At 47.4% G+C, this 16,581-nt stretch overlaps 1 protein-coding gene across 5 annotated transcripts in view; it reads left to right on the forward strand.

Annotated features, from left to right (window-relative positions):
* ARHGAP36 (Rho GTPase activating protein 36) overlaps positions 1–16,581 on the forward strand; it is a 78,655-nt gene that overhangs the window by 42,855 nt on the left and 19,219 nt on the right. For all 5 annotated transcript variants that reach the window (XM_048864625.2, XM_048864624.2, XM_048864623.2 and 2 more), the window contains 4 exons: positions 3,173–3,429; positions 7,098–7,293; positions 9,685–9,740; positions 13,052–13,202. In XM_048864625.2, coding sequence (XP_048720582.2) covers positions 3,173–3,429; positions 7,098–7,293; positions 9,685–9,740; positions 13,052–13,202 — 660 coding nt within the window. The remainder of the gene's footprint in view (positions 1–3,172; positions 3,430–7,097; positions 7,294–9,684; positions 9,741–13,051; positions 13,203–16,581) is intronic.

The following is a 16,581-nucleotide window of genomic DNA, read 5'->3' on the forward strand; positions in this document are numbered from 1 at the left end:
TGAGAGGTGTTTGGGGAGGGGGCTTCCTGAGTGTTCCTCAGGTACAAGCCGTGCCCGGTCCCTCCAGGCCCTCAATGAGTTGGAGGGGACAATTGACTGGTTGTGAGGTGTTCAGCTAGAAGCAGCACTGGGATGACAGGGAAGCCCCAAGGTTCCTACTGCACATTGGGCTCAGCATGGGGGGAATGGCTTCTGAACTCTCCTTTTTCCCAAGAACAGGGGATGGGGATTTGCAGAGCCCCTTCCCCAAATTTTCTTGGTTCTTGCTCCCAATGTGCGGAAACCCCACCCTCCCTGACAACCAGCCCCTCCCTGCACACACTGCTGAGTCACCCCATGGCTCCAGCTCCAACGGCTCTGACCCCAACATCTCACCTCACACCCTCAGCAACAGCTGCTGTGCCATAGGGCAGTCAGACCCTGGCAAACTCTACAACAGAGCTCCCTTCTGGTTTTGAGCAGCCTGCCCATCTGTCTCCACACACAGCCTGGTAGCTGGCCTTGTTAGAGTGCCAGTCCCCCTCTTGGAAAACATTTCCAGCTGAGATTCAGGAGACAGAGAGTCTGTGGGGAAGGCTGTCCCCTGCTGCTTTTTCCTCATCTGTTGGAGCTTTTTTAAAGGGTTAGACCAGATTCCTGTTTAAAAGAGAGCTCTTTCAAGTGCTCTGCAATCTGCATACTTAAAATGATTGTCTTGAAATTTGCTATGCCTGATGGGAGTGTAGGGCAGGGTTAGTGATCCAGATGTGGGGTCATTTGAATAGGGATTTCCTGAGATACAGCCCTCAGAAAAAAACAAAATCACACAAAACCCAAACAAATATAAAAACACCAGCATTTCATTAAATTCACAGATTCTAGCAAGTTAGTTTGAAACCCACCCAGGGAAGAAATCGGAGAATGAACTGTGAATGTTTGGGGGGGAAAATGCTCCATCAAGTTTTTTTTTTTTTTTTTTTTTTTTAAAGAAATGTAATCTGAGTACAGCAGCCTACTCAGAAAGTGCTGGAACTGTTTTGGAAAAGAAAATGACACATGTGAATGGTCACTGGGAGGGGAGGGCAATTAGAGGTGCAAAAGTAGGTGGGAAGGGAGCTTGGGTCTGCTTAATGATTGATGTATAATTGGAACGGATAGCTGTGGAGGGCAAAGAGTTTGGGGCACAGGTAAGGGAGACGGGAGGGGTTGGGGAAGAGGGAGAAGACAGAGGGGCTTGGAGACTGTGAGGGGTAGTGGAGGAAGTTGGGGGTTTAGCGGGTGACCTTGGGCAAGTCACTCAACCTCTCTGTGTCTGTTTCCCATCTGTAAAATGGGGATCATTATGTAAAAGTTCTTTGAGACCTACTGGTGAAAAGCACTATATGAAATGGTGTCTTTGGATTATTACTTAGCTACAGTAGCATGTCAACTGAAAACCTAGGAGAGAATGACAATGGTCTAAATAATCACTAACTCCTACTGAAAAACCTTTCTGTCTCTGTTTAAAAAACTGGGCAAGTAAATGGCAAAAAACTTTGTTAACCCAGAGTGAAGGTTATCCAGTGATACCTCACGCCCTTCCAGAATATTGAGCTCAGCAAAACTCTAACTTCTAACACCCAGGAAATGCAGAGTTAAGGGAAACGCCCACACAACCATAACTCTGCCTCTTTGTATGATGCCCTAGTATGCCCATAACACACACTTTCGCTCTGCCTTGTCACTGTAATGGACAGACGCTACCTACACTTGCTCTGCACTCAAACACTGAGTCTGTTCCCTGACACAATACCACACTTGTAAAATTTAACAGCCCCTTCACACAGGATAGCTCCTAAACCTGTACTGTCCCATACCCATCATTAAACCCAGCCTGCTCTCATATCCCACCTCACGACTGACATTTCCCAGGGCAAGACCACCTCAGTGCCCTGCTCCGGACACAACCTCAGTTGAAATGGTGCAGACTGGAACCTCAAGGTCTATGTGCAGCTCCTTCCTTTGATCACACACATGGGGCGGTCTCAGACCCTGATCTCCTCATGTCACAGTCACAGCTCTCCTAAGCTGCTCCAGTTTATTCCTCCATCATTCAGTACCACAACACCCAGCACACTGAATACAGCTGCAGTGGATTTAGATACTTCCCAGTGGCTATTGCCAGCTCGGGGGGGAGGGGAAGAGTTAAGCCTCTATGGGCATTCACCTTAACTCAGTTTTGCTGAACTCGACATTCAGAAGAGCATGAGTCATCAACCTTAATGTTGCGTTAAGGCCAAAAGCGGCCATTAGATGGTCTAGTCTGACCTCCTGTATAGCTGAAGCCTTTACATTTTATCCAGTTAACCCTGTACTGAGCCCAAGTAATTTGTGTTGCACTGTGTCCCAGAAACGCATCCAGTCTGGATTTGAAGATGTCAAGAGGTCAGGTGCTCAGTACCCAGAACTGAAGTCAGATTTTACGATGTGCCCATACGCAGTGTGCAACTGATGCACTGACCTCTCTTGGAAATCTGGCCTATCATGGTACTAGACTCTCAAAGTTTATCTAAAGAAAATGTTTCTGGGCCTCATGAGGACAAGAAAAATCTTGAACACATGGCCACGGTGTTACTGATGCAGCAACGCCTGCCTGAATCAGTTGCTCTGAGCGGGGAGTTGCCCCATTGCATTCCCATGGGGTGTTAACTCTGAGCCCATCTGACTGGAGGATGCTCCCATCACCACTGTCCCAGCAGAGGGCATGGTAGGTGGGCTCACCCTATTGTGGCTCTTCTGTGTTGGTAGGATTCCCTCCCCACAGCCCTCTGCTTTGTGGGTAGGAGCTGAACCCTTGTTCCTTCAGAAAAGAGCCTGACTCACCTGCAGGCAGGGAGCTGTGGCCTGGAGCTGGGAGAGACCCCTGGGTGTCTAAAGAGGAGCGGTGGTGAGCAGCCCGCAGCTCAGCTGATGGCTCTTTTGTGTCTGGTTCTTGCCACTGCCCCTTGAATGGGGGTGGGGCAATGGGAACCCCAGATGGGGGGTTGCCAAGGGCCCCAGATTGCCTGACTCTGCTTTTGTTGTTGCAGCATGTAGCTCTGCTGTGCGGCAGAGTACGCAGGTTCCTGGCTGGAGGGAGGGATTGCTGCTACGTCTCTGTCTCATTTCTGCCTGACTGCAGGTCACAGTCCCTAACTGTCTCAAGTTTTTACAGACTGTTGTCCCCAGGTCTTTGGGATCCCGCTCTCCCAGGTCATTGCCAATGACTGGACACACAAGCAAATGCAGGAAGCAGTGAAAGGCAGCCGCAGAGACTGCCTGGAGGTGGAAGCGACTGTGACTAAATTTCGAGCTCAGATTCAGAAGAAATCCCCTTTCGGCAGAGGCTGCGTGCTGGGGCCCGGCGGAGAGTTTGCAGATGAGCCACTCTCTCCTACTTTCCTGGAGAATGTGTCCCGGAGCCACCGAAGGGTAAGGCTGCAAAACAGGTTGAGTGGGGCTGGGGCTGGGGCGGGGGCAGACAGACATAGCTCAGTGGTTTGAGCATTGGCCTGCTAAATCCAGGGTTGTGAGTTCAATCCCTGAGGGGGCCATTTAGAGATCTGGGTTGAAAATTGGGGATTTGGTTGGACTAGATGATCTCCTGAGGTCCCTTCCAACCCTGATATTCTAAACTGTATGCTGGAAGCAAGCTGCCATCAAGCTGGGCAGGAGGGGGGCCATGGCACCCCAACTACTGAGGCTGTTTCCCAGGGGCCCTAGTTACAAGGTCAAGCTGTGCTAGTTTGGCCCTCTGGCTGCTTTCAGCCTTGGGTTGTGCTGGCATCTGTTGGGGAAACTGAGGGGCTTCCAGCAGCATCAAGTCCTGTGGGCTACTGCGCAGAATATAAAGCAGTTCCTGCTCTAAGCAGCTTGCGCAGTAAGAATAAGACAAGAGACAACACTGGACAGATGAGGGAGGAGAAGGAAACTGGCACAAACCTGTTCAGCAAGGGAGAATACATGAAGGTGCTTCTTTGAAAATGTAACATGAGGGTGATAGAATCTGGCATCATGGGCCAGTGATAGGGGGGAGTCAACCTCTTGGTCAGATCTGAGCGAAGACAGGCGGGTGAGTGTAGGCCATGCAAAGAGAGGGGTGACATGGTAAAGTGACGAGCCAGGTCTTTGCAGTAGCATTCTGAATGGACACGAGGAGGGCAAGATAGGATTTATGGAAGCCAGAGAAGAGGATGTTTCAATGGTTGAGACACAAGATGATGAAGGTCTGGACAGGGGTTTTAGCTGTGGATGGAGAGGAAAGGCGGTTCTGAGAATTGCAGAAAGAACTGGAAAGTTTTAGCTATAGCTTGGATGCGAGGATCTTGAGAGGGGGCCAAGTCAAAAATGACATATAGGGTATGGGCCTGAGTGACAAAAAGGATGGTGGTGTTGGGAGAGGAGCAACAGGGAAGGACTCAGAGGGCAAGATTATGAGATCTGTTCTGATCAGTTGAGCTTGTACAGATGGCTGGATGTTTATGAGGAGGTGTCAGAGAAACAGGCTGAGATTGCAGTTTGGACAGATACAGACAGGTCTGGAGTACAGAGGCAGATCTGTGCACCATCAGTACAGAGATGGTAGCTGAATTAGTGTTTGCTGATGAGATTACCCAGAGATAAAATGTAGAAGGAGAAGAGCAGGGGACCCAAGCTCTGAGGGCTGTGATGAGCGTCCCCTGAGCAACATGGTGAGAAGTGATTGGAGAGTCTGGAGGGGCCACATGAGAGCACAGAGCCCTGCAAGCCAAGGGAAGATGAGATTTCAATCGGAAGAGCCTGGTCAGTGGTGGTCACCAGGCTGAGAAGGACGAGGATTCACTCTGCCTGTTGTGGAGGTGCAAGCTTTTCTGCCCCCTCTGCTTGGCTGAGACAGGGGAGTACAGCAGGGCAGGGGAAGCGTATTCTGTTCCATGCAGGATGCTGATATCTTCGGTTTTGTTCTGACTGGGAGCCAAAACCAAATATTTTGAAATTCTCTGCAAAAGTAAATGGAGCCCCGGGACCATTCGTATGTTTGCCTGCTCCAGAGCTGCAGATCCTGGACCCTGGCCTGATCCTGGTCAGGCTGTCTAGGCACTACTGTAATGTGAATAACTAAATCCAGCACATTGTACCACCATATCGGACGAATCTGGTAACTAGCCACTTTCCTGCTGTCCCCGCTCCCGATGAAGCGTGTCACCACGTTGGCTGGTGCCTCAAGCCCAAGACGATGGAGATGGGCCTCCGCGGGCACCACCCAGCCTACAAGGGTATTTTCTGATCCTGCTGCTGCTGCGTGGGTGGGCAAGGGCAGGCAGACAGTCCACTGTCCTGTCAGGGCTTCTGTGGGTCTGGGGCAGAGGGAGCAACTATTACCTTGTTGGCACCCTGGAAAATTAAAATGGGGGGATATGGGAACCAGCATCATCCAGCAGCCCCAGAAGGATGAATGCACTATAAGGTGGGTAGAAGGTGGCTAGATTGTCGGGCTCAACGGGTAGTGATCAATGGCTCCATGTCTAGTTGGCAGCCAGTGTCAAGTGGAGTGCCCCAGGGGTCGGTCCTGGGGCCGGTTTTGTTCAATATCTTCATAAATGATCTGGAGGATGGTGTGGATTGCACTCTCAGCAAATTTGCGGATGATACTAAACTGGGAGGAGTGGTAGATACGCTGGAGGGCAGGGATAGGATACAGAGGGACCTAGACAAATTGGAGGTTTGGGCCAAAAGAAATCTGATGAGGTTCAATAAGGATAAGTGCAGGGTCCTGCACTTAGGACGGAAGAACCCAATGCACAGCTACAGACTAGGGACTGAATGGCCAGGCAGCAGTTCTGTGGTAAAGGACCTAGGGGTGACAGTGGACGAGAAGCTGGATATGAGTCAGCAGTGTGTTCTTGTTGCCAAGAAGGCCAATGGCATTTTGGGATGTATAAGTAGGGGCATAGCAACGAGATCGAGGGACATGATCGTCCCCCTCTATTGGACATTGGTGAGGCCTCATCTGGAGTACTGTGTCCAGTTTTGGGCCCCACACTACAAGAAGGATGTGGATAAATTGGAGAGAGTCCAGCGAAGGGCAACAAAAATGATTAGGGGTCTGGAACACATGACTTATGAGGAGAGGCTGAGGGAACTGGGATTGTTTAGTCTGCAGAAGAGAAGAATGAGGGGGGATTTGATAGCTGCTTTCAACTACCTGAGAGGTGGTTCCAGAGAGGATGGTTCTAGACTATTCTCAGTGGTAGAAGAGGACAGGACGAGGAGTAATGGTCTCAAGTTGCAGTGGGGGAGATTTAGGTTGGATATTAGGAAAAACTTTTTCACTAGGAGGGTGGTGAAACACTGGAATGCGTTACCTAGGGAGGTGGTAGAATCTCCTTCCTTAGAAGTTTTTAAGGTCAGGCTTGACAAAGCCCTGGCTGGGATGATTTAATTGGGGATTGGTCCCGCTTTGAGCAGGGGGTTGGACTAGATGACCTCCTGAGGTCCCTTCCAACCCTGATATTCTATGATTCTATGACTCCAGGCCACTGAGCCTCTCCAGAAGACACTCCAGCCAAGCGGGAAAGACAGAGCAGGGGTAGGGTAACAGGGAAGTGACTCTTGGTTCCATGGGAAATTTCACTCTGAACAAGAGTTTTGCTGGAGTTTGCTTGGAATTTAGACCAAGGCACTAGCAGCTCTGGCAGCAGTAGGGGTGTGTATAGAAGGGAGATTTCCAGTAGTGGCAGTGTGTATAAACAAGGGTTTGTCTACACAGCCACTGGCAGCGTGCTTCCCAGTGTGGATAGATGGACACATGCTAGCTGTGTTCAAGCTAGCATACTGAAAATAGCAGTGTGGCTGCAGCAGCACCAGCTAGCCACCCAAGTGTGTACCCCGGGGCTGTACTCAGAGTGCCTGGGATGAGAGAGCTCACTCTAGCGTCTCACTTCCCTCGCTCGCCCTGGCGTGGCCCATACCAGGCCTCTGTATTTTGTTGGCCAGGATATGGAGTCTTGTGGGGTTCATTTTAGTGCTGAGGTTCTGGGATTTGTGGGGGCACCGGGGGCTTATGAACTGAGGGCTCTGGGCACCTTGCTCTCCCAAGTCACCTCTGTGTCTGATTTCAGGGGGGAGTGTCTGTGGACTCCATCGCTGATTTGGGTGACAACACCTCCAGGCTGCTGGAAGCTCTGCAGCTGTCACATCCCAATGAGCTGGATCTCAGGAGAACCTTGGAGAGGAACAAGACATTGAGCCTCAATCCCATCTACAGGCAGGTCCCGCGTGTTGTGGACAGATGTTGCCAGCACATTGAGGCATACGGTAAAGAAGCTTTTTCCTTCTAACCAAAGGCATTCCTCAAAAATAATGAAATGGTGTCATGTCAGGCCCCCTGAAATCAGTGACAAACCCCCAGTGAGCTCGGGGAACAGGCCCGGTCCTTACCTTCTGAGCTTTGGTTCGCTTGCTTATAGCCAAGAAGCTCTATCCTGTGGGCTAGCCTTCCTCTTGGCCTCTCGAGGTGGATGCAGCTCAGGCCTGCAGAGAATCCTAGACAAGGTTTGGTGAGGATTCCACCTTTTTATTCTTAAAAATCTCACTTTCCTCCCATTTAAATCCCTCTCTCCATCCCCCTGCTAGAAGTGGGGAGGAGACAGAGCCTCTCCGACTCCAAGGCCCATAAAAACCTCCCTTAGGGGTGGACAAACTGGCTCCCCTTTGTTGGATCCAACAAATCTTCACCCCTTTGTTGGATCCAAACCAAGACCTTTCCCGAGTCTCTGATGCTGTTGGAGGTTTCTCCAGCCCCCAAGGTTTCTGAATTCATTGATCAACAAGGAATACTTTGTGACATTCCAAGGTACAATCCAGACTATGAGCAGCTGTGTCACCCCTGCCCTGCAACCATGGGTGCCTTACAATGTCTTGCTGAAGTAGCTCCCATCTGGGTCACTCACATACAGCCTCCAGCATGCAAGCCCCACCTGAGTATCTGTGGGTAATGGCAGCCTGCCAGCCACACTTGGGTTACACTCTGGCTCTCACCAGCCTCGGTTACATTGCAGGGTGACCCCAACACACCCCCAGTCTTAGATTTTTTCCCCACGGAAATGTATGTCCTGTACTGCCCAACCCTCTCTTGGACATGACAAGTTATATTAAATCCGTTATTCTTTTAAAAGAATAATAAACACACAACTTGTCACCGCAAGTGGAGATGCCCAGACACTTAAGTTTAAAGACAGTGGATTAGATAAAACAATAAAACAAGTTTATTAACTCAAAGAGAGAGATTTTAAGTGAGTACAGATAATGAGGCATAAAAGTCAGAAATGGCTACAAGAAAAATAAAGATAAGACATTTATTAATACCTAACTTAACTACTTTAGAATCAAAGCAAAGTTTTCTCACCACATGCTTTCAGCAGTCTTACTGACCAAACTCTCTAGGTCAGGACCCCTCCCTCAGAGTCCAACAGCTGCTTCCTTTGTTGCTTCAGTGCAGGGAGGGGATGTCTTGTGGTGTTTGTCTCTACCATTTATAGTTTCAGTTCCTCTCTTGACAAACATTTCCCAGCTGAAAACCAGGAGTCAAAGAGTTGATGTGGAAGGATGTTCCCTGCTGCTTTTTTCACCTGTTTGAACTTCCTTTGTCTTTCCTTGCTGCTTGATGGTTCTGTTTATGGCTTAAATGCAACTTAAGCAGAGCACACATTCCTTTGTTTAGGACAGACCTGTTTGCCAACTTCTGTTTAGGCAGGGCTGTGGGGTTTGGAACTTGTGTCAATATCACCATACAGGGGAATTGTTTAACTTTACATACAATTTTGCCACATATACTTTAGCAGAAAAATACAGACCAGCAAATTATGGGTTCTCAAATGATACCATACAAGGCATACCTTATACAAACATTATTACAGTAGTGTGTAGGTGTGAATACAGGGGTACATTTGGTCTCTCACTTGCATAGCCAAGAGAAACTGAGTCACTAACCCCCAATTTTCAAAGCTCTGTCAAGTCACCTTTGCAACACAGCTCAGGTGTTAAAAATTACATCAACCTAGTTAGATGTGCTCAGGGGTGTGAAAATGTCACACCCCTGAGCTCTGTAGTTAAGCCAACCTAGCCTCTAGTGTAGTTGCAGCCAGGTCAACCTGGCTACTGCTGCTCAGAGAGGTGGATTACTTATACTGATGGAAAACCCTCTTCTGTCACCTTAGGAAGCATCTACACTATTGTGCTACAGTAGCACAGCTGCAGTGCTGTATCTCTGCAGCTTTAACGCCTGTAATGTAGACATAACTTCAGTTCCACCAGCCGAAGACAACTCTAGAGCTACTTTCAAAACCAACCTTTGTCCCCAAACTCAATTTGAGTCTGGGCAGTGCCCTCCTGGCACTCAGATAATAGAGGAAGTAGCACAGGCTGGAGGCCAGGGACGCAGGAGATTCAGGGGGTGGTTAATTAATTGCAGATGATACCCTGGGGATGAAGGATGGGGTTGCATGGAGGTGGCAGATTGTAGGACAGCACAGGGAGAAGCCTTTCATTTACTGAGTCTTTGTGAGTTAACAGAGTGAAGCAATGTCTTCCCTTGTAGCTAAAGGTAAAGAGCCCAGTGTTCCACATGGCACAGAGCAGTCAGGGCTGTGAACAAGTAAAGAAATTCATTTGAATACAGAGCTGTTTACAAACCTATTTTTCTTTCAGGACTCCAGACCGTGGGCATTTTCCGCGTCGGAAGCTCTAAGAAAAGAGTTCAGCAGGTAGAGTGCCCAACTCACCAAACCATCTGTACAGGTGACAGGTGCCACGCAGGGACATAGAAGGAGAATGGAAGATGGGAACACAGATTTGCCTACTCTACAATAAGAACCAGATTTAAATGTGGCTGCATCCAGGGCTGTGAGCCCCATGTTCTGTAACACAACTTATTCTGGCTTGTATGCACAGCAAAAAAATGATCTCCCAGTGTGGCAGGATCAGGAATCCCCCTGAAGGATCTAGCGCTAGAACATGCTTCTCTGAGCCGGTTGTATTGTATCTCTTCTATGTCGCACAGTCAAGTTAAAAATCAGTATGGATGGTGCTGTACAGAGAGCATTGCTGGGAGGCAGTTGGGAAGAGGCAGGCAAGGAGAGAAAAGAAAATACAATATAGGAAACAGAGCAAGAGACTGAAGTGAGTCTGTCTCCTGTGTGTGCAGGGCAGCTGCCCCTGCAGTCTCTGTGCCCAGGAGAACTATGTTGAGAAGGAAGAGAGAATGGAGCTGAGGAGTGGGGGGAGAGAGAAAGGGGTAAGGACGAGAGCTTGGGAAGGAGAGAGGAAGAAAGGGGTGTATGGCCCAGCGAAGGAGGGATGAGTACAAGACAATGAAGGGAGGAGACGAGACTAAAGCTTAGACACTTGAGAAGATCGGAAAGCTGAGGAGAAGGAAGCCAGAGTATACGTGAGGGGTAGAGAATAAATAAAGTAGGGCTTGGTATACCTGAGCCTAAAATTACATTGACATAGTCCTGCAGGAGCAGAAAACACAGTGCGGAGGCTGGACCTAGGAAACCAGTGACAAGGACTCATAGGGAAATACAGGCCTAGATCCTTGGGTCCAGCTGAACTGTCCTGGAGGCAACTGGAGGCTGATTTGGCTCTTGCCATAACTTAGAACGGCCTTGGAGCTACTCTAACTTACTTTGGCTGGTCACAACTGGATTGCAATGTGCTGTGGCCATGCCTCCACTCTGGGTGGGACTGTGAAGGGTTGGTATAGCTGGCTCCATGCCAGCTGGCAATTCCCCTATGCCAGGTGAACCCCAGCTAGTCTTTCTTCTGATATGTGGCCCAAAGGTGATGTATTGGGGCCAAAGACATCACCCCTACTATGTTTGCCCACCTCTCGCTTTATTGTATTGGAACTGATTCCTAGATATTAAGGCTAGAAGGGACCACTCTGATCATGTAGCCTGACTTTCTGCATAACACAGCCCAGAGAATTTTACCCAGTGATTCCTGCATCAAGCCTATAGCTGTTAGTTGAGGTAGAGCCTATCTTTTAGAAAGACATCCAACCCTTACAGATTTCAAGTGATAGCGCAGCCACCAGATCCCTGCGTAAGATGTTTCAGAGGTTAATTATCTTCATTATTAAAAGTATGTTCCTTACTGTGAATTTGTCTAGCTTCAACTTCAAGCCATTGGAATTTGTTCTGCCTTTGCTACATAGACCCCCCCCCCCGACTATCACAAGTGAAAAATGTCTGGCCAGTAGAATAAATGACAATTAAAAAGGAATTCTTTAAATACTTCTGGGGAAAAAAAGAAATCCTAGTAATGTTATACATAGGGAAGGTAAGATTGTCAATAATGATGCAGAAAAGGAAGTATTCAATAGATATTTCTGTTCTGTATTTATAGTCAGATACATACAAATATTTTCTATTCCAACATTAACTAAACAGGAGGTTAAACAGCTGCTACTGAACATAAACATTTTTAAATCTGCAGAATCAGATATCTTACCTAAGAGTTTTAAAATAATTGGCTGGGGAGTTGTTTGAGCCATAATGTTGATAATTAACAAATCTTGGAATATTGGGGACCCCAGTACAACTATCAGCTGGTTAGCCTGGGCAACCCAGTGGAATGGCTGAGACAGGATGCCACCAGTAAAGAATTAAAGAATGGTAGCATTGTTATTTTAGCAATCAACATGATTCTGTGAAAATAGATCTTGTCAAGTGAACTTGACATTGTGCTTTGATGAGATGGCAAATTTGGTTGATAAGGGAAACTGCGTTCACACAATATACTTAGACTTCAGTAAGGCATTTAACTTAGTGCCCCACAAATTATGTTTTAAAAAAACCCCAGTACCCTACAAAATCATTGCAGCCCATGTTAAGTAGGTTAAAAACTGGTTAACTGATCTCTGAAAGTAATTGTAAATGGGAATCAGCATTCAGTGGGGGTGTTACTAGTGGGGTCCTGCAAGGATCTGTTCTCTGCCTGATACTATTTAATATCTTTATCAGTGATCTGGAAGAAAACATAAAATTGTTGCTGATAAATTTAGCAGGTGACACAGAAATTGGTGGAGTGGTAAAAATGGGTACAGGGCAGTTGTACAGACTGATCTGGATGGCTTGGTAAACTGGGCTCATTTGAACAATATGTGTTTTAATACAGCCAAATGCAAGGTCATACATTTAGTGCCAAAGAACGTGCATCATACTTACAGAATGGGGGCTTACATCCTGGAAAGCAGTGTCTCAGAAAGGACTTGGTGGTCTTGGTGGATAATCAGCTGAACATGATTTCCCAGTGCAATTTTGTGCTTAAGAGGCTGAACGTGATCCTTGGATATATAAGCAAGTCAATGTCAACTAGAAGCAGGGAGGTGATTTTACCTCTGTATGTGGCATCTGTAAGATCATCACTGACATACCGCCTGGTTCTTGTATCCACAGTTTAAAAAAAAGACATTGAAAAAATTGGAAAGGGTTCTGAAAAGAGCCAGAAATAATTTGCTGGCTGGACAACCTGCCTTAGAGCAAGCGATTTAAAATGATCAATCTATTTAGTGCATCAAAGAGAAGGTTAAAAGCTGACTTGATCTTAGTGTAGAAGTATCTGCATGGGGAGAAAATTCTAACAGCAAAGGGCTCTTTAATAATAGCAGACAAAAGCAGATCAAGATTCAATTGAGCCAATTAGATTCAGACTAGAAAAAAGTGCCCATTTTTAAATGGGGTAATTAACCACTGGAGCAATTTCCGTAGAGATGTGGTTGATTCTCCATCACTTGTCATCTTCAAATCACAATGGGTGTCTTTCCAAAAAGTATTCTCTAGTCCAACTAGCAGCTGTGGCCTGAATTATGCAGGAAGTCAAACTAGATGATCATAAAGGTCCCTTCTTACCTTAAAATCTATTAATCGTTCTGTGAGCTGAACACACTCCAATCCCCTTTACTTCAGTGGGAAAAGCGTGCCCCAGCCTTCAAGGGGATGGGCCCCAGACTGCTAGATGGAGGAGTGACTCATTGCTGCTTGCCTTTTTCTTCTTTTTCACATTATTTAAGCTGCGGGAAGAATTCGACCAGGGATTTGATGTTTTCTTGGATGATAGTCATTGCGTCCACGATGTGGCAGCTCTGCTCAAAGAGTTTTTCCGGGATATGCCTGATTCCCTGATTCCCAGGGAACTCTACTCAGCCTTTGTCAGTACAGCCTGTAAGTAGCCAGAATCCCAGCACCCCAGGACCCACTTCACTCGCCTGGGGACAAAGGGCTGCACTTGAATTTTTCTTTTGTAAAGAACAAATCTGTAAAGCAATGTAGTGCTTATTAAAGTGATAGGCTAGTTACTGGGCTCAAAACAGGAGTAGCTGGAGCAGGTCAGACTAGATCAGTGGTTCTCAACCCATCGCCCATGGGCCACTTGCGGCCCAATCAGCACACAGCGGCAGCCCATGTGACAGCCTCAGGGCCATACTCAGGTAGCGTATATATTGTGTGAATGTGGCCCACATAACACAGAGAGCTGCATATGCGGCCCACAATGGTAAATAGCTTGAGAACTACTGGGTTAGACAATCTCATGGTCCCTTCTGGCTTTAAACTCCATAACTTGACAAATAATGTCATGTGCACCTGTAATTCAGACAGCACTTGTGCAAATTCCCGCACACAGCTCTGTCACTGGCACCTCAGTCCACAGCCACAGCTCTCCCCAGATCATATTATTTTAGTCCTGGAACCCCAATGCCCTTCCCCATCCTGCCATTCCAGCCCTCCCACTCCCATATGGCTTTGCCAATGCACCTCAATGCTGACTAGCAGCACCCCCTGTTATTCACTGGTGCTGTATGCGATCAAGGCGTGGGAAATTAGACATGGTTTTGCAGTGTGGTATGACATTTCTAAAGATCATTTTAATTTGGGGGCACCCAAGCAGAGACACCTCCTCGAGAAGCCAAGAAGACCAATGGCATTTTGGGGTGTATAAGTTGGGGCATTGCCAGCAGATTGAGGGATGTGATCGTTTCCCTCTATTCGACATTGGTGAGGCCTCATCTGGAGTACTGTGTCCAGTTTTGGGCCCCACACTACAAGAAGGATGTGGAGAAATTGGAGAGAGTCCAGCAAAGGGCAACAAAAATGATTAGGGGTCTGGAACACATGACTTATGAGGAAAGGCTGAGGGAACTGGGATTGTTTAGTCTAGGGAAGAGAAGAATGAGGGGGGGATTTGATAGCTGCTTTTAACTACCTGAAAGGTGGATCCAAAGAGGATGGATCTAGACTAATCTCAGTGATAGCAGATGCCAGGACAAGGAGTGATGGTCTCAAGTTGCAGTGGGGGAGATTTAGGTTGGATATTAGGAAAAACTTTTTCACTAGGAGGGTGGTGAAACACTGGAATGCGTTATCTAGAGAGGTGGTGGAATCCCCTTCCTTAGAAGTTTTTAAGGTCAGGCTTGACAAAGCCCTGGCTGGGATGATTTAGTTGGGGATTGGTCCTGCTCTGGGCAGGGGGTTGGACTAGATGACCTCCAGAGGTCCCTTCCAACTCTGATATTCTATGATTCTATGATTCTATAAGCAGGGAGGTGAGAGTCCCTCTCTATACAGCTTGTACACAACCAGATCTGCAATCTTACAGTGGCTTCTTGACATCTGCTGGTGTCCTGTACAATAAGCTAAAGAGATGTCAGCAGCTACCTACGGTATTTGGGTGACCACTTCCCATTAGAAGTAATGGGGCTTTGGCAGCCACCTTCCCTCTCTGACTTTGGAAATCTCAACTGTAACGTGCTGGCTGCAAGGTAAATGAGCATGACTCTTTTGATGGCTGAAGGAACCAAGCATTTTTGTGCAGTAAACATACAGTACGGATGTTGCCTGCATGATATTGATGAAAGTGATGAATGTGGGGAGGTGGGGGTTTTCCAATCCCCTTCCTCCATGTCCTACTGTAGCAATGTTGCCAGGAAAACGAGTTACCAAAAACCTCTTCCCATTGGCTGATAGCCTGTGAGCTATATCTGACAACTGCTGCATTGCAGAAAGTGCAGGAAGCCTGGAGAAAAGCTTTCAGACCTCTCGTTCAGTTGTGTCAGGGAAACAGTAATGATGCTTCCAGGACATTTCATTACACCCGCAAAGCACATCCCGTTTCAGCAGCAGATAACGATTATCTGGAGAAACCTTTGTGAACTTTACTCCAGCACTGTGGGGCTGTGCAGGAACTGGGGAGCTGGCTCTAGACCAGGATAATGTGATCTGAGATGAGTTGCCTGAGAAAGCAGTGCATGGGTGAATTCAGGAGTGCAGAAACACAGGTACAAATAGAGAAGCATTTAAGAGGACACAGGGCTTGATTCTCAATTTGTCCCTGCACTTGAGGCAGGGAGCATGTGAATAGAAAGGGGGTGTGATGTTTTGGGGTCCAACCCAGAGCAATGGCTTTGTCACCCTGTCCTGCAACTCTGGCTGCTTTAAACGCTATGCTGCAGTGGCTCACAGCTTGGATACCAACAGCTAGTGTACATGCATACAGGTCACACTGCCTCTGCCCACTTCCAGTTTGCAGAGTGACTCCAACATCCCCCACTCTCAGATTTCCCCCAGAGAGTCTCCCTGCAGTGTCCAGGCCTCTCCTGGAAGTAATTAGGTTTGCTGCTCCTTTGATGAGACAGAAACAGGAGCTTGTTATCATGACTGTCACTTCAGTTCAATCAAAGCACTGGCTTGTCTTTGTAAGAAGTCAAACATTTATTCAATTAAAAAGAGAGTGGATTTAAGTGAGATCAAGTATGGGGGATAAAGATCAAAAGACTTACAAACAAACAGAAGTAAAAACACGCTTTCTAATTGCTCAGCCCCAGCATAGCAAGCTACAGTCTTTGTTCCAGGTGGTTTCCTCACCAGTCTTCCCTTTCCAGCCATGGCTGAGTGGTTCTTAGGCTGCCCAGAGTGCTGGTTTTCCTTGTTTCCTCGGGTGGAGGATAACATAGGCGTTCTCTGCCTCTCTCGGTAGAGCCCAATAAACCTTTGAGAAGTCTCTTTCTCCAAGTTCATTGACCCTGCTTCCAGAGGCAGGCAGGCTTCTTGGGGGTGCAGTCCCAATCCCCCACTGAGTTCCTTAAGTGATGCCTTTCTTTCACTTGCTCTCCTGTTGGCTTTGTTTGCCTGAAATGAACATGTGCTTTCCTTTGTCTTTTGTCCCACCTTGCTCAATTTCCATGGGAGACACATACAAGCATAATAGCTAGCTCACCTTACCTGATCACTCTTGTTACAGTGTGTATGGTAACACCCATTGTTTCATGTTCTCTCTGTATATAAATCTCCCCACTGTATTTTCCACTGCATGCATCCGATGAAGTGAGCTGTAGCTCACGAAAGCTTATGCTCAAATATATTTGTTAGTCTCTAAGGTGTCACAAGTCCTCCTTTTCTTTTTGCGCATTCAGACTAACACGGCTGCTACTCTGAAACATACAAGCAGGACCCCCATTCCTTGGTCTGGAAAGAACCTGTTTATCAACAGGTGACCTGCCTGCTTTAAACACATTTGAGTCATTAATTGCAGCACAGCTGTGTAATC

This window comes from Caretta caretta, chromosome 9 (genome assembly GCF_965140235.1).
Source record: "Caretta caretta isolate rCarCar2 chromosome 9, rCarCar1.hap1, whole genome shotgun sequence".
In the NCBI taxonomy this organism is placed as follows: Eukaryota; Metazoa; Chordata; order Testudines; family Cheloniidae; genus Caretta; species Caretta caretta.